Source organism: Rhinatrema bivittatum, chromosome 7, assembly GCF_901001135.1.
Source record: "Rhinatrema bivittatum chromosome 7, aRhiBiv1.1, whole genome shotgun sequence".
Taxonomy (NCBI): Eukaryota; Metazoa; Chordata; class Amphibia; order Gymnophiona; family Rhinatrematidae; genus Rhinatrema; species Rhinatrema bivittatum.
In genome coordinates this window covers 272990799-273012715 of record NC_042621.1, presented here as the reverse complement: position 1 = coordinate 273012715, position 21917 = coordinate 272990799, and the positions used below count along the sequence as shown (strand labels likewise).

The window sequence follows — 21917 nt, the reverse complement described above, 5'->3', positions numbered from 1 at the left end:
AACGGTTTAAGAGATTGGAGACACTCATATAGGTATTGAGTGATATAAAACTGGTGTTGTTGGATCTTGGCATTAAGCATACTGGCTCGAAAGGCGTGCTTGTCGAAATCATCTAGGTATTTGCAATCTTGCCCTGGAGGGGTGTTAGAATGCAGCCTTGTCTTCTTCGCCTCTTCATGGCTGATTTGACCATGATGGATGCATGCTGGAGCTGGACCAAACAGTAAAAAGGGGACTGCCTCATGCGAAACTTGAAGTTGGTTTTTCGCGATGTTGCTGGTCTGGAGAAGGGAGACTCCTAAGCCCTGGTCATCACAGCATCCAACACAGTATGCGAGGGCTAAGCTGTGGGCTCAGATGGCATCTCAAAGATCTTTAATATGCTGAGAACCTCCGCCCGAGGGTCTGGTACCTTTCTGGTTTCCACGTTGAGCCTGTTCCCCACCTTCTCCACGAATTTAGAGTAGGAGAGTTCTTCCGGCGGGGGAAACTGGCTCAGGTTGGTCCTCCAGAGGGTCAGAAGGATAACTGGTCAAGGGCCTGGAGATGTGGATGGAGACTGGGGAGAAGAAACATCTTGAGGCAGAGAGCCCTGAGAAGGTGGACTGATGGAATGTGGTTCAGTGCTACTGCTCCCCTGGCAAGGTGAGAGTGGGGCCTTGTGGGGAGAAACTTCATGAGTCCTGCTGGTACGTTGGCCAATGGCCTGTTGCTCCACAGACGAGAAAAATAGTGTCAATATCTATGAAATCTGCGACATCGCCTGGGAGGCTAAGGTGTCACGTGCAGGGGCATAAGATGGTTGCTTTGTAAGCCCCCTCGGAGGTAGCACAGCGAGAAGAATGTCCAAGTCCAGGCCTCAGTGACTAATGGCCTTCTCCACCACAGAAGAACGTTTGTGACGCTTGGCCAGGGGCTCCTGCAAGTGCAGACTTGACTGCCTGCACTGAGACACTGAGGACAAGTCCAAATAGACCCGAAAGGAGTGAGAAGATCTCATGGATCCATATTCGGAGCCGGGATCGACATCCGAGCAGACTGGATAAGAAAACGGAATAGACGTATCATGTCCCTCTTCTCGCGGAGGGGGTAACTGTGGGGATCTGTCCACAGCACAAGTGCGCGGGAGTCCACTGTTGATGGACCGTTTACGCTTCGTGGCAGGTGGTGGTGTGCGTCCCTGCTTTGATCTCTTCGCCGGCAACACATGGTGCATCGATCCCAACACTGTTTTGCATTGGTGCGTCGAAGTGTCAACCGCTGAGGCCTTCCTATGCTTGGAGGAGGAAGTATGCATCGACAGCTGTCCTTGCGCATGGTGCTTTGATGCATGGGTGTCAGTATGGCGTGGTGCATCGGAAGGGTGCGTTGGGGTGCCGGAGCCCAGAGCCGAGCACATTGATACATATAAGTGTTGTATTGTATCGTAAGGAAAAGAACAAAGTGAGAGATATAATCGCTTTTTTCTTATAGGAAGAAGCGTTGATGATGATGAAAGCTATGTTAAACATTATTGGGATAAGTGATTGAGAAGTACAGGTTGTCTCAGATTTGACCCTTGTGGTCTTTTGAGAAGTCAGAAATCTTTTCTTGGCTTACTGATATCCCTTTCTATTTTACATAATAGAAGTATGTGCCATTAAATTGATTTTTCCATTGTTCCTACGGTATCTCTGTTTTCATCTTTTTAGTGTATATTACTGAAATAGCAGTCACTCTTTTTGAACATTTTGAACATTTTTTTAACATTTTCTAACATTTCCATGTAACAGTGTGGTAAGCAGGAGAAGCCATTAAAACTTGTAAACACTTATTTTGCCTGCACTGAGATAGGTATCAGTAAAACAAAAGTAGGGCTGTCTTAATGAGTTTGTTTGTTCTACCTGCCCACTGAATTATTTAACATTTTCGGGTACTGCTGCAGCTTGCAAGATCCATCAGTGCAGTAAAGATTCCACTGTTACTCCCAGAAATGCCACTGAGCTGGTGCCTTATTAACCAAATACAAGCTGTGAATAGATGTAGCATTTGTATCTGAGCTGTTTTTATTCACCATAAGCAATATGAGGTCTCTTGGAGCAGCTCCTGATTAAAATCTGTGAGCACCCCCACCATGACCCTTAGCAGATTCTGAGTGACTGCTAGTCTCTCAAACAGAGTTTTCCTTGACCTTGAAGTAGACTTGCTGTCATTTTTGATGGGTGTGCATAGCAATAGGATATATTACACCTGTAAAATCCGTACTGAGAGACCATCTGTTGTTTAGGAAAAAGGCATTTGTGACTCAGTAGTGATTTGGACGAATAGGTTTCACGTTGTCCATGAGACTCATCTCTTCCCAGACCACTATCTTACTGCTCATGTGCAGCTAATGCTGCTGTGCTGGTTTTTTGAAATACAGTTTTGTGTCTGTATGTGTGTTTGTTTTAAAGCTATCAATTGCATCCTGTTCTATCAGTACTCAAAACCATTGTGGTAAATCAGAGGCATGTCCAGTGGTGCTTCAGTCTACATTTACTGGTGCTCTGGCCAATGCTGCTATCCTCTGAGGGTGAGGATATTATAGTCTGGTTTGATTAAAAATAGTTCTGGCAAATAAATTCCTGGTACAACTGTGACAAGGTCGTCATTGTTAAAAGCGTGAGCTGGGTAATAATTGAGAAAAAAAAATCACAAAATGTGCTTTCCTCCAGAAAGGATGAGCTACAGTTGAATGCTAGTAAATATGTTGTGGCGGGAGCTACTAGTAAACATTTTGGAGGCCACTGTTTTTTCATCATTTAGGAGTGAGGGAGCAGCCTTCTCCTGAAGCCCTTTCCAATTTCTGCACTTTCTACAATAAAGTATTCATTGCATGAGCTCTGTTGTAGCTCACCCCATTGCTGCTGAGTCCGACTGGTGCCTTTTCTTCTCTTCTGTTGTTGGAGAGGCCGGGCAGTGTATGAGCCACGCTACAGCCAAACTTCCCATTGCTACAAATGGAGGTGATTTACAGGGAGAACTGTAATTTCAGGGTGATGATTCAGATGAACTGAACCAAATCACGATGAACCTGGAAGATGTGGTAGGCCAGACTGTCAAAATGAAGAGTAGTAAATCACCTGGACCGGATGGTATACACCCCAGGGTTCTGAAAGAACTAAACAATTAAATTTTAGACCAATTTCAATTAATTTGTAACCTATCATTAAAATTATCTGTTATATCTGAAGATTGGAAGATGGCCAGTGTAACCCCAATATTTAAAAAGGGCTCCAGGGGTGAGCCGGGAAACTATAGACCGGTGAGCCTGACTTCAGTGCCAGGAAAAATCATGGAAATTGTTAAAAAGAATAAAATTACAAAACATTTAGATAGACATGGTTTAATGGGTCACAGCCAGCATGGATTTACCCAAAGGAAATCTTGCCTCACAAATCTCCTACATTATTTAAAGAGGTGAATAAACATGTGGGCAAAGGTGAACCAGGAGATGTGGTGTATTTGGATTTTCAGAAGGTGTTTGACAAAGTTCCCCATGAGAGGCTTTGGAAGAAAAATAAAAAGTCATGGACAGGAGGCAATGGCCTTTTGTGGATTGCAAATTGGTTAAAAAACAGGAAATAGAGAATAGGATTAAATGGTCTGTTTTCACAGTGGAAAAAGGTAAACAGTGGAGCGCCTCAGGGATCTGTTCTAGGACCGGTGCTTTTTAATATATTTATAAATGATCTGGAAAGCGGGACAACAAGTGAGGTGATCAAATTTGCAGATGATATAAAATTATGCAGAGTAGTTAAATTTCAAGTAGATTGTGATAAATTGCAGGAGGACCTTGTGAGACTGGAAGATTGGGCTTCCAAATGGCAGATGAAATTTAATGTGGACAAGTGCAAGGTGATGCATATAGGGAAAAATTACCTTTGCAGTAGTTATACAATGTTAGGTTCTATCTTAGGAGTTACCACCCAGGAAAGAGATCTAGGCGTCATAGTGGATAACACATTGAAGTTGTCGGTTCAGTGTGCTGCGGCAGTCAAAAAAGCAAATAGAATGTTAGGAATTATTAGGAAGGGAATGGCAAATAAAATGGTGGATGTCATAATGCCTTTGTATCGCTCCATGTCGAGACCGCACCTTGAATACTCTGCAATTCTGGTCACCACATCTCAAAAAAGATATCGTTGCACTGGAGAAAGTGCAGAGAAGGGCAACCAAAATGATAAGGGGGGGATATGATAGAGGTCTATAAAATCATGTAAGGACATGAACAGGTTAATGTAAGTCGGTTATTTACTTTCCCAGATAACAGAAGGACTAGGGGGCACTCCATGAAGTTAACAAGTAGCTCATTTAAAACAAATCAAAGACAATTCTTTTTCACTCAGCGTTGTTAAGTTCTGGAATTCATTGCCAGAGGATGTGGTTATGGCATTTAGTGTAATTGGGTTTAAAAAAGGTTTGGATAAGTTCCTAGAGGAAAAATCTATAAGCTGCTATCAATAAGGAATAATAGCTTGAGATCTATTTAATGTTTGGGTACTTGCTAGGTACTTGTGACTTGGATTGGCCACTGTTGGACACAGAACGCTGGGCTTGATGAACCCTTAGTCTGATCCAGTATGGCATGTTCTTATGTTCTTATCTGCTCTGTGTCCTTGTGTATCAAGCACATCTACAGTAGAGGTTGAGCATAAAATATAAATAGTAAACCTACTGATGAAAATGGCAGTAGACTGGCTCAGTTAAGTGCATGTATTTGCATTTTTCTTCTCTATAATGTCAGTGCATTTTATATATATTTCTTTTATTCTCTGGTTCTAGATGGTGGCTTGTACACAGCCACACGGTATGAGTTCCGGAGTTTACCGGATATCAGGAGAAACCTGTACCAAAGGAGCCTGAAGACCGAAGAGTCCCCTTTGCATTGGCTAAATGGTAAGTGATGCCTAATGGGCTATTGCCCTTAAGCTAGGGATGCCGGGCATTTAAATACAAAGGACAGTTTGTTGTGATTTGTAAATAGTTATTATTCGGATATTGAGTTGACTCTCGCATGGGCTGCCAGGTCTGCAGCATTTCGGATCTTGAATTAGAGAGCGGTTAGACCGAATTAGATAAAGCAAGCATAGATGAGCCTTCTGACTGAACAAATGTTTGCAAGTCCCCTCCTCCGAAATACGCGGCTCATTCTATCCTACAATAAAGATGCAATGGCTGAAGTTTTTTGTTTGTTGTTCTGTTTCAATGTGTGCGGGATGAATTACATAGGTGTAGCTGAATATACTCTAGTCGTGACCTCGGTGGGAATGGTAAATTGCATTTATTTCTCAGTCCATGTACTCTCGGTCTCTGAATTGTAGGTTACGGTTTGCCAAATGTCTCCCATATTTAGGGAGAAGGGTGGTGGTGGGGTTTCCTGTTAGGACTCCTATGATTGTAGCTGATAATAAGCCACCACTTTAGTCCAGGACTCAGACTTTGATTTTTTGGGGGAACCCTACCATTACTCACAGAGTTAACAGGTAAAATCTAACCAGTTTGTTCTCCCCCATGAAGGAATATCCTGCAAGTCCACAGGTAGGGAATACCTAAGAATGATATCCTCACTGCTCCCCCTTCCCCACTCCTCCCCTTTCAGTGCACACCACTACTATCTATAAAACATCTAGTCATGTTAGGAAGTCCCACAAACGCCAATAAGAGATGATACATGCTGATGAGCAGCCTTAGCATAAAGTTATAAGTATTCATAAAGTGTCATCGGTGTTCACAGTGTAGTGCAGGGGTTCCCAAGCCTGTCGTAGGGACCCCCCAGCCAGTTGGGTTTTCAGGATATCCATAATGAATATGCATGAGAGAAAATTTGCATGTTATGGAGGCAATGCATACACATTTTCTCTCAGTCATATTCATCTTGAATATCCTGAAAACCCGACTGGCTGGGGGGGTCCCCAGGACAGGGTTGGGAACCACTGGTGTAGTGCATGCAGATATGGGGAAGTCCATCCTCAAAGGCTTTCTCCGGCTAACTTTTGGAGTTGGTCAGATAAACCCCAGTGTTGGAAATTTCTTCCCCCATCCCCTGACCACCAGCTAAGTTGTGTCTGGGCAAATCATTGTGTGGACAAAAGTTTATCCAGGTAAAGAGGAGGTGACTCTGGGGGCATTCCCGAGGCACGATTTCACTTTCTCTCGGCGGCACTGATATTCAGCGCCGGCCGAACACAATTACTTGGGCAACTCTAGTTGGCCAAATGGCAGGGCCTAAAGTTAGGTGGACACCTTTGTTCAGGTAACTTTAGACTGGACTTTCAGCTTGGCTTTATTCAGGTTGAATATCCGGATAAAGTTAACCAGATCAAGTTGTCCGGACATGGCCAGCTGAGTACGGGCCACAGGTTGTTTGAATCCATCTCAAGGGACTTGGAATCTATGTGACGATAGCAATGGCATTCAAAAGACATCAGGATTATGGCGGGGAATGTGGAAAAGAATGACTGGTGGTGATTGCGTAGTGGCAGGAATAAATGGAGTCAAGCCCTTCAGTGTTAGGGAAGTGCTTTGTAAATGAAATGGATCTTTGGAGCTGCAGTTTGGAACAGGACAGATAGAGCTGTTGATCAGCAGGCAGCAGGGAAATAGTGTAGACGATGCATTAAAATCCTCATCTCAATGCAGTGGTGGTTAAAAAAGCAAAGAGAATGTTAGGACTGATCTGAAAAGGAATGGAGCATGAAATGGATAATATCAGATGGCCTCTGTATCAATCTATGATGTAACCACACCTTGAGTACTGTGGGCAGTTCTGGTTGCCCCATCTCAAAAAAAGACATTGTGGAACTTGAAAAGCCGCAGAGTAGGTGTCATGGCGAGACTGCTAGTGGGTTTAAACCCTGGAATCAGAGCAGGGCTTGACACAGATGCCGCTGGTTTGGCAGGACAGAAACTGGGCTGGAACAAGGATCTTTTGTCTGGACCAGCCACCTCCCCGTCAGATTGAGTCCTCAGGCTCTGGTGGCTGGCAGGGCTTGAACAGGAGGTGCACTCTGAGGGCAGGTACAGGAGGGCACCCACACGGGAAGGGCTGCACTGCAGGAACAAGACATAAGATGAAAGGATGCCCCCAAAACAGACTGGTGACACGGACTACACGACAATACTGGAGCAACAGAGAAAACAGACTGGGACCAGAAGGCCACAGACAAGGGCCAGAATCGAACAGAACAATGCAGACAATCACAAACTGGGGCCAAGCCTGCAGGCCACAACTGCCATACTTGGAAATTCTCTGGATTTGTACTGGAGACTTCAGAATGTGTAATGAATTGTCAGATCTCTGGGCCAACACCTGAAAACTCTGAGTGCCCTGTTGCAGAAGAAGGCCCAGAATAAAAAGTGGCTGGAGCAGCGCAGACCTGAAGGAAGAGGAGCATTGGGGCTTACGCAGAGAATGAGTAGAAGTGTTGGACCCCAATGCATAGCAGGAGTTAGAAGAGCAGGAGTCGCAGGGAGCGAGAAACAGGCAGCTTTGACCCCCTGAGAAAAAAAGAGGAGGGGCAGCCCAGGCCCACTGCTGCAAAAGGAGGAAGAAGAGTGTTGGTCCTGCAGGCCTTGCGAAAGGGGAGGCTGCTGTGGGTAATGGGGATCAGGGTGAGGAGAGAGAACGAGTGTGCATGTGTGTGAGGGAGAGCATCTGCATGTGAGGAAGAGGAGTGAGTGAGCGCGTGGAAGAGGGAGATGAGCGAGTGTGCACATGTGCACGTGTGAGACAGAAAATCTGTGCGCATGCTGCTGCCAGCACCTTCCCCATCCCCCTCCCCCTCACTAATCCGAAACAATCTCAGGGTGACTGCAAATCAAATGTTTCCAGGTATAGCATAGGGCAGTGATGGCTAACCTATGACACGCGTGTCAGAGGTGACACGCCGAGCCGTTTTGGCTGACACGCGCAGCGTTTCGAGGACTATCAGGAATTTTTTTTTTTTTTTATCGGCTGCGCCGAGCCTTTTCTTTTTCAGCTGCGCCGAGCCTTTAAATGTGTTTTTTAGTTTCCCCCTACCCTCCACCAATGCCCCCGGGCGCAGGGAGGCTCATGCGTCGCAGCGATGAGGCTCAAGACAACGCGCTGATGCTCCTCCTTCCTGCCTGTGCGGCCCCGGAAGTAAACGTTGCCGGAGCCGCGTGGGCAGGAAGGAGGAAGCGAATCAGCGCGTGCAGAAGAGGAGGAGCCGCCGCGGGTCGCTGCGAATCCCAAGTCGCAGCGGCCCAAGAAGAGGAAGAGGCCCGGTAGCAGGGCTGCAGCGGCCCGAGAAGATCAGGGCCGCTGCAGAGCCCATCCTGCGGCGACCCGCGAAGAGGAGGCCCAGAGGTGAGAGAGAGGCTGAGGGCCCGTAGAGTGCGTGTATGAGGTGAGTTGAGAGAGAGGACCTGAATGTTTGCAGAGACAGCATGTGAGAGCCTGTGTGTGTGTGTGTGTGTGTGTGTGTGAGAGAGAGAGAGAGAGCATGTGCCAGTGAGAGCCTGTGTATATGAATGATTGTATGAGAGAGCATGTGCCAGTGAGAGCCTGTGTGTATGAATGATTGTATGAGAGAGCATGTGCCAGTGAGAGCCTTTGTGTATGAATGATTGTATGAGAGAGCATGTGCCAGTGAGAGCCTGTGTGTATGAATGATTGTATGAGAGAGAGCATGTGCCAGTGAGAGCCTGTGTATATGAATGATTGTATGAGAGAGAGCATGTGCCAGTGAGAGCCTGTGTATATGAATGATTGTATGAGAGAGAGCATGTGCCAGTGAGAGCCTGTGTATATGTATGATTGTATGAGAGAGAGCATGTGCCAGTGAGAGCCTGTGTATATGAATGATTGTATGAGAGAGCATGTGCCAGTGAGAACCTGTGTGTATGAATGATTGTATGAGAGAGAGCATGTGCCAGTGAGAGCCTGTGTATATGAATGATTGTATGAGAGAGAGCATGTGCCAGTGAGAGCCTGTGTGTGTGAGAAAGAGAAATGCATGTGAGAATGAGAACCTGACTGTGTGTTTGAGGGAAGAAGATGGAGAAAAAAGAAACAGAAAAAAAGACAATATAAAAGGAATTGGCAAAAAAATAAGAAAGGGAAGGTGAAAAAAAAGCCTGTGACCAACCAATTAGAAAACTAAGATCAGACAGCAAAGGCAAAAAAAAAAAATGTACTTTTTAGTGATTGGCACATGTACTCTTTGGGAATGTGCAAGAATAGCACTTTCTCAACGGATCTCACAATGTACGAGATCAGCATGGAGAAAGTGGAAGCCCACGGGGCCTGCACAGAGGAGGCAGCAGAATGGACTTCAGTGTCAGTAGCAGCAATCGGCACCTCCGCAATAGCCACGCGGCATCAGTGACAGTGGCAGCAGAGGAATGAGAGAGGTTCTGAGGTTGCTGGCAAAAGAAAGAGAGGGGGGGTCTACCTTTAGTGTGTGAATGTGTATGAATGGGACTCTGCCTGGGGGTGTATGTGTGTGAATGCATGGGTGCCTGCCTGGGGGTCTGTGTGTGTGAGAATGAATGTGTACATACCTGGGAGATGGGGAGGGAGTGTTGTGAACATGAATGGGAGCCAATAAAAGAAACTGACTGACAGATGAAGTTTGTAACGCTTGCTTGGACTTGAAGTGTACGAAATACCAACCTTCAATTGAAGATTTAGCCAATGAAATTCAGCAACAAAAAAGTCACTAAGCAGGTAAGGTAAAGAATTATTTGTTTTTGCTTTATTAATAAATACAGTATATATATTAAAATTATAACTTTGTTGATTAGAGCTACAAATATCACAAAATTATGGATTTTTCTAGAAGTGACACACCACCCGAGTTATGCTCGGTTTTTTTATGAATTTTGACACACTGAGCTCAAAAGGTTGGCCATCACTGGCATAGGGGCTAACTAAAACCCAAGCTGAGAAAGTTAAGATTGAAAGTGTAAAATGGAAACCACTTCAAGATTCTTTAATAACTGAGAATAAGTTTTTGCAAATGAAAGTTGAACATTTGGAAAATGCAAATAGAAAAAAAAATTTAAGATTTATTAATTTTCCAAAACTGCCTCACTTGACACCGAAAGATGTTAAAAAAATATTTTGTTGAAATTCTTAAAATATCAGAAGATATGATACCACCAATTGTAAAAGCATATTATTTAATGCCTTATAAAAAACAAGAAGATCTAGATAATCATCAAGAAGGTAGACAAGTTATGGATACATTAACAGTAAACTTAGATATATCTCAAATATTAGAGACGTCTGATATTGAAATGGTACAAGCAGCAACATTAATAGCTTCATTTGCCTTAGAAATGGATAGAGACTGGGTATTAAGGTTATACTTTAAGTATCGGCTTGTAGAATTCTTAAGATTAAAGGTTAGAATATACCCGGATGTCTCTAAACAAATGCAAAAAGGAGGCAGCAATTTTTGTTATTGAGAATGAAAGTTATTCAGTTAGGGGGAACATTCCTATTGAAATATCCCTGCAAGTGTTGTGTAAAACTTAAAGGAGTGTTGTATATTTTTTTCTATCCATCACAATTATCATTCTTTCTATGTGATAAAACTCCTGTGTAACAATTGTAATCTAGTAAAAGTATCCTAGATTAGATAGGGCAGCCTTAGAAGTTATATAACTGCTGCATTTTTATGTTAAGGTAAATTGTATGATCATTACATTTCTTTTTTGCATTTTGTTTAGCCCTAGATCAGTATTATAATATTGTGGACTGCTAGTAAAGAAGGAAGGAAGGTCATGAATGTAAAATTGTATTAGGATATAAGTATGGGTATGGTTTTCTTCTTTCTGCAGTAACAAGAGATTCTTGTAATTTTTTTGTTAAAAACTGATAAATAAATTTAAAAAAAAAACCCAAGCTGAGGCAAGGAACTCGCTGTGAGGCTGGCTTATAAACTGTGGCAGTGCAAAGAACATGACCACTAGCAGGATCTTCAAGCGATAGAGTTAGGAGTATACATGGCCCACTGAGGACCCCAGCTGGCTGGAGGTGAGCACTGCCCACAGATCCTCACAGTAGGGTGACAAAAAAGATAAAGATGATGAGAAGTCACTCAGGTTAGGAATCTTCAGCCTGGAAAAGAGACAGCTGAGAGGGGGACATGATAGAAGTTTCTAAAATCATGAGTAGGGTGGAACGGGTAAATAAAGGACAGTTATTTGCCCTTTCAGAAATACTAAAACAAATACGCATTCCATGCAACTAATAGACAGCAGATTTAAAACAAATTGCAGAATGTACTTTTTCACTCGGCGCACTGTGGAATTTATTGCCAGAGAACGTGGTCAAGGCAACGAGCACACAGGAATTTTAAAAGAGGCTTGGACAAGTTCCTGGAGGAAAAGTCCGTAACACATTGTCAGGTAGACCAAGGAGAGCTATTGCAACGTTTGGGAGTGAGGAGCAAGAAATAGATTTACTGCATGGGATCTGCCAGGCACTTGCGATCTGTGGGAGACAGGACGCAGGGCTGGATGGACCTTGGTCTGACTCCCCCCCCCCCGCACGGGACTTCTTATGCTCTTCTGTGTCAGAGGCAGGAAGCAGGGAAGGGCTGGGGAAACAGAGGGCTGAAAGGCCCGAGGTCTGTGCAGTGCCAGAGAAGCAGGAGAAGATGGGTGAGAGCTGGGGGAACCGAAGCGTTCGTTGGCTGAGTTACGTGCAGCAGCGTGTGATCGGCTTCAGCTCAACTTAGTATGAGAGGGTGTAAGTGAAAAGGACGCAGAAACGTGGGGAATTAAGGTCAGAAGGTGAGGAGAATGATTTCTTGCTGCTTTGGAGAGAGAGAGAGATCAGCGAGGGAAGCTTACTGCAGCCATGGGAAGAAGCGGGGATGCATATCATAACCTTCAAGACAATCTTGAAAAAAAGAAATTCAAGAGTTGAACAAATTATAACTTTCAAGGGAAAAAAAAAGGAAATCCAAAGAGGAGGGGGAAAAAAAAAACTTCAGCTCTGCCTCAAGACCTTAGAGAAATGTATTCTTTATTTATTTATAAAACCTGTAAGGCAATAGAAATTCTGTGACACCGTCCAGCAAGAAATATTTCAGTAATCATGAGTACAAAAAAAGACTGCAAGTTACCTGTGGCGATAATGAAAATGAGAAAGCACAGAGTGGGAGAAAAGCCTTAGTAAATCAGGCCTTAAATTAGTCAGACAGAGGTGATGCAGACAAACCGTGCTGTACCTACCCAGCACTTAAAAACTGAGTATAAAGCTAGGAAAAGCCTCAGCTTTAATGAAAAGACGTTTTCCAGTTTAGAGTACGTGCTTTGATCTCCCAGTGCGGGCGCTTCCTCCATGCAAATGTAAACTGCCCTCCCTTTCCAGCAGGGCTCCACGTGCCTGAGAAGGTCCAGAGTCGCTCCTGATCCCGGGTCTTCCACATGATCAGGCCTGATGATATCCAAACTCTTTTCAGCGAGCCACTGCTTTGAAGGCGTGGGTCGGGCCGCAGGGTCACCAGGATCTGCGGGATTCTGTACTGCCTTGCAGAGGACCCCGCATCCTCCGTGAGCTGTTACTAAATTGTGACGGCGAGGCAAACCATGGCCTGCCGTACATACACTCCTGCTCTTATGCCCTGCACGATAGTAATTTCTTGCTGGCCATGACGCTGTGATTTATAATGCACTTAATTACAGGCATTACCTTTCACAGTATGGACCTGTGCTGAAAAAAAAAACAGGCCTGCTACTCTTTTGAACTTTTTGCATTCTACCTGAAACATTTTTTTTTCTTCTACGGGTGCTTGGTAGTAGTTATTTGCTTGGATTAAGCTGCACCCTGGGTTTTCTTATCAGTCTCCATTCATCTCTTCTGTCGCTCTGCTTATTATAAGATGGTGCCCTGTGGCCAGGTGATTTTGGATTTGTATTCTTTCCAGTCCTGCCTGGCATAGTGCCAGGAAGGGAGCTGCATTCTCAATCTTGTCATCCGCAGGCTGAAATGATGAGCCAGCAGCCACCTCCTTCACCAACCCCTCCCCTCACCACCACATCATCACCACCAGCAGCAGGTCTTCAATCAGAGTCTTCGGGTCTGCATTAAAAAAAAAAAAAAAAAAATCCCATTATCACACTCCATTCTTCTTCATTCCCTGCCGCTTTCAAGCTAGCAATGAGCACATGTTTAGTCGGGCCTTTCCCATTCTGAGCACCTCAGAAGAGCACTGCCTTAGCATTCCTACTCATAATTTTATGATTGCCGTGCAGATGCCGAGTTTGTGACCTCCGTGCTGGTCCGGGAGAGCGTGAACAGCATCGTGGGTGATGACGATAAAATCTACTACTTCTTCACGGAGAGGGCGGGAGAAGACAGCTCCTCCTTTCTGGACAAGACGCAGGTGGCAAGAGTGGCTCGAATCTGTAAGGTAAAACGACACACACACACACACTGTAGGACTTGTGCGTACAGTGACAGCGTGCTGGCTTGTTATTTAGAGAGTGCAATAATCATTCAGGTCTTCTCCGGGAAGGAAATAAAAGAAACAATGTTTAGGCTTTGAGACACCTGATTGAACAACAACAATAATAATAATAATAATAATAATAATAAAAATTAATCTTATATAATGTGAGAGATGCTTCTAGGGACCCCCATCAAGAGTGAGCCAGTTCCATGTTGCAGAGTCGAGAAAGGGAAGGGCTTCGTTCAGCTCCAACAGGTTGTAAAGGCTTTCATTCTAGGGTTATTTATACGCAGTGCCTGGGCCCAGCAGAAAGGCAGGCAGGCGATCAGGTGTCAATACTGCAGAAGGCAAACTGCTCCACTTCCCTAGGGCAAAGATTCCCAGAGTTACCTGCCTTTTCCCTTGTTTCCAAAACCACCTCATCGGACCAGGAAATTTCTGGGAGCAGCCGGTGCTGCTGACCCTCGTGAAAACAAGTTGGTGGGCCAGCCATGGGATTTTCCCCCTCACCGTGCCTGGCATTAATGGCACAGTCTTGTGTCTGATGAATCCGCATGGCTGTAGGGTGGAACATTTCTCCTGCCTTGTGTGTACTGAAAGGCGTCACTGGGGAGAGAAAAAAAAGGATTCGTTTAATAAACCAACATTGGGTTATTAAATAGCAATTGCCGTGGTGATGATTTCTCCCCCCTACCCAGAAAGACAAAGGAGCACTGAGCTCGGCAGAATTCTGAAACGCGCCACGCTGCATCCCGCTGAGTCATCAGGTGGGCTGCGTCAACTTTTTATTCCCTGTTTTTATTTTCCTTCTGTGCTCCCTCCTTGTGCTGCACCAAGGCAAATAATGAATCCATTTTATTACACTCTGGGACTCACTGGCTGTGCATTAATTCTTCTGAAGCTGACACAACCTCCATAACGGTTACTGTTTACCACTGGGGTAGTTAGTGACTGCTTCTGTCTTTTGCCATCACTGAATAGTACCACTGCTAGGCACAATAATGGGGCCTCTGCACTAAAGCTCGCATGCATACTGGAAAAAAGCTAACGTGCACCATGAAACAGCACTTAAGATGGCATGCACAACATTTTAACATGCAGCCACTAAAAAAGAAAAATGGATTTCAAAGCATCTACCTAGCAATAGCAAGCGTGTTAGCCCCCAGAAAGTATTGCATTCATGCTACCCGCCTCTTGAAATCCCCCACGTTAACTGTGCTGAAATGAAAGAGCCGGTCAGCATGGTGGATTTTCTCACTAAACTTTCTACCCCCAGCAAAACCTCTCCCTGGTGACAATCTGCCTCCCCACCTTCCCCCCACTCCCTTCACCCCCCCAACCCCATTAGCACCATCACTACCCCCTTTAGCTATAAGATACCCAACCCCCGAGTGTCCCCTGGCCGCACCAAATACGAAGCAACATCCCCCTCCCTCCCACGTGAAATGGCTCATCTGGAGTAAAGTCTTGCCGTTTCATTCCTCTCGCCCGTGGAGGACCCTCTGGAGTGATATACCCTCATTCCAGATGGGTGAGGGAGGATGGGCTTCGTATTTTGGGAGAGGAGAAAGCCATCTTCCGCAGGGGTTGGGGGATAGGTGTCTGATGGCTCTCGTGGGGAGGCGAGAGATCAGATGATCTCCCGCCTCCCCATGTTCGATGTAATCGCATTCTTACATGCTTGTTAATGTTATAATGTAAACCGAAATGATATGTAACATTGCTACATGAATTTCGGTACATAAAAATGTTAAATAAATAAATAAATAAATAAATGATGACAGGGTAAATTTGGATGGGGTTCAGCAGGGCTGGAAGTTGGGGTGCAGATTGCCATTGGGTTGGTTCAGGAGGAGAGGAAATCCCTTGTGTTAACTGCTCTTTTGCTCTTTTTACATTGGGCTGATTAGTGAAGCGGGGGGGGGGGGGAGGGAGGCATTTCGTAGGCAGTTAGGCAGTTTAGGCGTAAGCATACATGGTAAAGATTTAACTCCTGTTCAATTTTTGGTGTTAGCCAATGCATGGTAAATAGTGTGAGGAGGGAGGAGAGAGCACCACACTATTCATATACAGCAGCTAAAGCCTCATTTGCATATGATGTTCCTTCATTTACATACAGGTACGCTGTCACCAATGACTTGAAGATCCAGTTTAGCATGCACAATAGGCTTTTAGTAAATAGCACGCTATTTTTAGTGTTCACTGAACCACCCAGCCTGCATGCTAAGAGTTAGCACTCAGGCCACTAATTGTGGGATTTGTTCATGTTACACGCAGCACCTCCAAAAACTGGAAAGACAGATCACCTAGATCAGTAACCTAGAGATGTGGCCTGATGGAGCTCATCTTTGCTCACCTTACAGCAGGGCTGTAGTGAGAGGGATGTGGGCATTGTGGCGGGTAACAGGGCAAACCTTCGCGACAGATGTAGACTGATGTCCTAGATGGTATGCGATGCCAGAAAGGTTATTACCAGCTTCTTGGAAAAATGTGGGGTTGGGAGGCTATGTTTCTCCGACTGTGGCTCAGCCACTGACGTGAGATTTTTGTGACTTTCTGATAACTAAATGCCACTGATATGCATGACACGATCAGAGGGGCTGTTAGGAAGGTATCACTGTTGTGGTGCAGAAGTGCCAGTTAGATATGTGTTGAGGAGCAAAACTGCAAAAAAAAAGACTCGGTACGCCATTGCCATGTGAGCACCTCCCGGTGACTTGATTGTTAATGACAACAATAAAGGTGAATGTTCTCACCTCTCAGTTCTGTGCCATTGCTCCTGGGTTCGTTTCATTGCTCCTTATATAAAAGCATGTGAATGCTCCACCAAAAGCTAATTAGAGGGGCATTGTGGGCTAGATGTAGATGTGTATTTGTGATAAAGGTGACTTTCGAGACGCAGTATGAAGTCTCATCAAAATGCAGTAGGCTGGAGAAAAATGTTGTGTTGGTTGACCAAAAACGAAGGGGCTGCACCTCCACATTCGGGACAGATGGCCACGCCCAGTCTTGTCTTCATTCCCAGACCAGTGTGTTTGGGAACTTTGACAGCTACCTTCTAAAAGATCGTCTTTCTGTTAGCCTTTAGGATTTGTCAACAAGTTTTCAACATCGGTGAAGCCTGAGGCAGACTGTCCAAGCAGTGTTTGAAGGAAGGCTCCTCATGATTTGTAATTATTCCTAAATGGGTGGAACTGCCCCAAAAAGTTGCATTTTCATTTTTGGGACAGACAGAAGTGCATGCATAGGTGGTACAGCTGGGGAGATAGGGCTGAGAAATACCACTGTCTGAGTAATCTAAGAGCCGTGAGACCACCATGGCCTTACCTAGGACTGCTCCAGTTTTCCCTTTGTTTTAAAAAAGCTTTGCCTCATTTAAAAAGAGAAGCTCTCAGAATTTGTACTCTGGAGTAGGAATGAGCAGATAAAATATTTTCAATTCAGTTTGTTCCATTCATTTTCGTCCCATTTTCATGCCAAATTTCATTTTTTGGGGGGAGTCAGATTTTTCATTTTAGCAAATAGTGCATGATGTTATTTTCTGAAATGAAAAATCTGAAAAAATTCTAAAAATGGTGGGGTTTTCGGAGGCATTTTTGATTTAATAAAACCAAAATTTATTTATTTATTTAGCATTTTTATATACCGATATTCATGTAAAAAATTACACATCACTTCGGTTTACATTGGAACGTGAACTGGCATGTAAGAATGCATTACATCACAACAAGGGATACATTAAATGGCCTCATTTGATTCAGAATGCACATTCGTTTCGAATGAAAGCACTCCCCACTCCAAAGTTTTCCTATGAATTCCTTTGTTTTCACTGTTCTCCTGTTTAAAGTGCTGGAACAGCAGTTACTGACATCTGGGGGGACAGAGACAGACTGGGAATGTTTACCTTCCTTCCTTATCTAACTCCAAGAGATTTCAAAACTCTGAAGAGTGGAAGCAGAGGTCCAGTAATATGATTTTACAGAAGTAACTCAGCTTTCAAAGTCTGCATCACACAGACTCTGCTATAAAATGTAGTTCATTGCTTTTTTTTTTGTTGTTGACATTGGTTAACCTGCTAGTTCAGAGATTCATACAGAGTTTTATTGTCAGAAGGCCCCGAAATAAACTTCATGCTTTGCATGTCGGTACAGCCTGGTCCTGCAGGTAATATAATCTGTTTACACTGGCACCATGAGCTTGCTTCCCTCAAGACATCAATTAATTTTTCTCATAACCTGTGTCTGCTGGCATACTTCAGCTTAATTTTTGGAATGTCGTTCCTCAGACTTGTTTTAATTCTCCAAAAGTCTAGAGAGTAAAAGGTTTTCAGCGCAAACATACATTCGTTCATTTCCTTTAAACCAGCGTATTCCAACCAGTGTGTCATAGAAAAGTCACCATTGCCTGATGCTGAGATCCAGGCCAGCACCTGGGCTCTGCTCTCAGCTCTGTCTTCTTTCTGAGAATGTGTAGTCACGCAGGCCTCTTGTTCCTAGCTACAGCCCGAGCCCTGGAGTGTGGTAATTAATGGGCAGCACGCAGGGTATGGATAGATGGGTCCCACCTTGTGCGGTGTGCACACAGCACCTTCTTGTCTTCCCGTAACTAAGCTTCCTCCTTTGAGTCCTTCTAGCTTGTCTCAAGCCCAGGCTGAGCGAGACGAGGTGTGCCCTGGATGTGACTCAATCAGAGCAACTGGGAGCAGCAGCGATGGAGGAGCTCTGGCAGCCACATGCAGCCTGGGTAACTATAAGCTGGCTGCCCGTATCACGCCGACTTTGTTCTCTCCCAGAACTGATCTACTGTAACGCATTAATGTGCGTCTCTGCCCCCGCAGTAAGGCTATCAGTGCTTCCCTTTTTCAGGCCATATCTGCATTGCTTGTCCTGTGTGTGTGTGTGGGGGGGGGGGGGGGGGGGGTGGCGGTATTGCATTGCAACATTTGTGTTAATGCAGGTGTGCCTTGGGCTTGAAAAAGGTTGGGAAAACACTGTTCTAGCCTTGATCACTGCTGCTGTGTGCCTTCCCTGGCATGAAAGGCCGCATCAGTGGTGCTCAAGAGGGAACCAGACATTACGTGGGACTCCCAAAGCAACCAGAAGACTTGGGACATCTGAAAAAAGTATTCCTAGCTTGTCAGCTTCGTCGCCACTTGTTTACGGGAGCATTTTAATGAGAAATTTCTGTCTGGCCATCTAGAAAATGGACCAAGAACATTGTGTGCGCTGCTGTTTTATTTCGTTCTGAGATGGGGGAGCTAGAAAGAAGGCTGCTTAAGCTGTCACTCGCTGGCACATGCTGACCCTCTTCTGTTTGTGTTCTGCACACACACACACACACACACACACCTTATTTCTTATGCATTATTCCTGCCTCAGACCATGAGCTCTCTGTGGGATAAAAGTGCAAAACAATAAAACTCTTAAACTATTTTGCATGCCCTTCAGGTTAGATTCCTCTGTTTCTGTACAGAGAATTCTTCTCTGATTTAGTGACCAATTACCTCAGAAGCTCAAGGATAAGCCACATTTTTATGCAGTTCGTGTATGGCTTATGGGGGTTGGGGGTTGCACATTTAATAGGCGTAACATGGTTACGACCCAGTAGGTGTCCAGCTAATGTCCATATGCTGGCAAAGGCATAAGAGTCACGGAGGTAATGGAGGGGGGTGGGGGGAGATTGCAGATGCCATAGATTTAATGCCTCTACAAAGTCTGTCACTGCGCCCTCTACGCTCTGATGCCGCTCCCTCCACATTAGCATAGTACGGAGTTTGCTTCAGATTCTTTGTAAAGCAAGAGGTTTCATTGTCTCCTGCTTTGGCAATGGTTCTTCCATCGTTGTGGCCCCCAGCAGGGGTCAGGTGGCAAGGCCTTAACCTCCTCATATCGCAAAAGTTCTCAATCTCAGCCAAAGGCCGAGAAAGGACGTTCTCAGCTCAGAGCCAAGACCCTGCACTTGGATTTAAGGCAAACGTTATAAAACACTCAGTCGTAGTGTAGAGACCCCCTAGGTCTCCCCTACACTCAGTCGTAGTGTAGAGACCCCCTAGGTCTCCCCTACACTCAGTCGTAGTTTAGAGACCCCCTAGGTCTCCATTAGATGGCCCTAGCCTAAGCCCTGGGTTAGGCAGTCAGGATCGGGGCTTATTGTTCTTAATAGCACCTCCTCTGAGGCTTGCTGGAGTGGGGAGCTCCTGACTGCAGAAGGGTAGGTGAGTATAGAGAGCGATGTGGCATTATTTGTTTGACTTTTGATTTCTTTTGGGGTCCTCTTCTCCAGTTGTAGGCCCCATGGTCTGAGACACTGGAGAGGGGAAGAGGCACATCCCTGTCTGGTACACAACCTGTCTGGAAGGGTTTGCCTCAGGTTTTTGAGTGTGTTAACCATTTTTTTGTGAAGTGTTTTTTGTTGTTTTTTTTTAGTTTTTCTTTTGTGAATCCCTGATTCTGGCTCAGAAAGCGAAAGCCCCTGCCTTGAGGAGGACAAGGGGTAGAGAAGACCTGTAGGGCCTACCTCGCAATCTGTGGAGGGATAGCAGTGACTCGACACAAGGGAGTTTTGGTTGCTGGAGTTTGAGAAGAGTTTCTGCCTTTTGAGTTGGGAGGAATTTTCTGCTGTTATCCTTCCTTCCCAATGGTTGGGGAAAGGAGAAGAGCAATTTTTCCCCAAACCTAATTCGTCCTGGTTCGGGGAGCCTGAAACCCAAAGGAATTTTTCCTGAAATTTCGGGAAAAATTCATTTTTGGGTTTAGTGCGCACTAACGAAAAAATGTGCGCACTAAAATGAAATTCGGGTCTCCCCGAATTTTAAAGGCCCGAACCGCAGGAAATATGAAATTTCCCGCGGCAGGCCGAAAACGTTTGCACATCCCTACTAAATAGAGATGTGAATCGTGTGCCAGATCGTCTTAACGATCAGATTCAGCTGGGGGGGGGGGGGAAATCTGATCGTTAAGATATGTGAATTGGAATCGTTTCCGATTCCAATTCACATCGCTAATTTTTTTTTTTAGGGAGGCCCGCGTCGCTAAAAAAAAACAAAACCCCACCCGACCCTTTAAATCGACCCCCCCAAAACCTTTTAAAATTACCTGGTAGTCCAGGGGGGCCTCGGGGGGCCTCGGGGAGAGATCCAGGGGGGCCTCGGGGAGAGGAGAGATCCAGGGGGGCCTCGGGGAGAGATTTCCCGTTCCCAGGCATCAGCTGTTCTAAAAAAAAAATGGCGCCGATGCCCCTTTGCCCTTACCATGTGACAGGGTAAGGGCAAAGGGGCATCGGGGCAAGGGCAAAGGGGCGCCGGCCATCTTTAAAGATGGCGCCGGCCATCTTTACTCATCAGCCCCTATTATAGTATAGCCTCCCTAAAAAAAATGGGTCGGGAGGGTGGGGGAGGCTAAGGGGGGTCAATTTAAAGGGTCGGATGGGTTTGTTTTTTTTATCGGGTCATCGGTGCCATTTTAATTAGTGGCAGCCAAAATGGCGCCGATGGCCCGAGAGCGGGAGATCACGCCGGGACCCCCCCCCCCGACTGGACCACCAGGTAACTTAACATTTTGGGGGGGTTCGGGAGGGTGGGGGAGGGTAAGGAATTGGTTTTAAAGGGTCGGGGTGGGTTTAGGGGTTGTTTTGGTGTGCCGGTTTTCCCGCCCTCCCCCAAATAATTCCCGTGCCCTATTTAACGATACAATACAAATGCCCCTGATGATAAATCGGAGGCATTTGTATTGTATCGTGCACTCTAACGATTTAGGACGATTTTAAAATTATCTGACGATAATTTTAATCGTTCAAAAACGATTCACATCCCTACTACTAAATATATTTGAGGAAGTTCTGTTTTGTGAGGGGCAAGGGTATCATTTTCTTTCCTTTTCTTTTTGAAAGTCACAAATTTTTATGCAACCAAACCAGAATTGCTTCTTATTTTTCAATATTAAGAAGCATAGTCCACAGACTGGTTTCTTTCTGTATTTTTTTTTTTATATAAGAGAGAAAAAATTGGTCGTCGTTTTATTTCTCCTTTCTCCTTTCTTGATATTTTCAAAACACAGTTTTTGGATGTAAACTCCCCCTACCCCCAGCCCCCAAATTTCCAAAATGGGGGGGTCAAGGCAACATTAGGGCAGACGATCTGGCTAAAATGTTCCTTCCAGCACTAGGAAAAACAAAACGGGGAGGGCAATCATCAAAGTGTGGATTCCTTAGGCACAAAGCCTTTCACTCACGTAAACCAGGGGCTATCGAAAAATTGTCCGCCCTCGCTGCATTCCCGGGGGGGGGGGGGGAAAGCGTCGAGGGAGAAGAAACGTCTGTCTGTGCATAAATTCAGTTCCGCAAACGCCTGCGGGCAATCCGCAAAATCCTACCCGCGCACAAAGCTGGCGCAAGGGACTGCGAGTGCCTTGTACCCACGGCAGATTTCAGAGTGAAAGCCCTCGCGTACCTTCCCGCCGAGAACCGGTA

General features: G+C 45.2%; 1 protein-coding gene across 1 annotated transcript in view; it reads left to right on the top strand.

The window, feature by feature from the left end:
• The window catches only part of SEMA4G (semaphorin 4G), a 352161-nt gene that overhangs the window by 261023 nt on the left and 69221 nt on the right, over positions 1–21917 (top strand). The window contains exons 7-8 of the mRNA XM_029610258.1: positions 4804–4917; positions 13255–13412. Of these exons, the coding sequence (XP_029466118.1) occupies positions 4804–4917; positions 13255–13412 (272 nt within the window). The remainder of the gene's footprint in view (positions 1–4803; positions 4918–13254; positions 13413–21917) is intronic.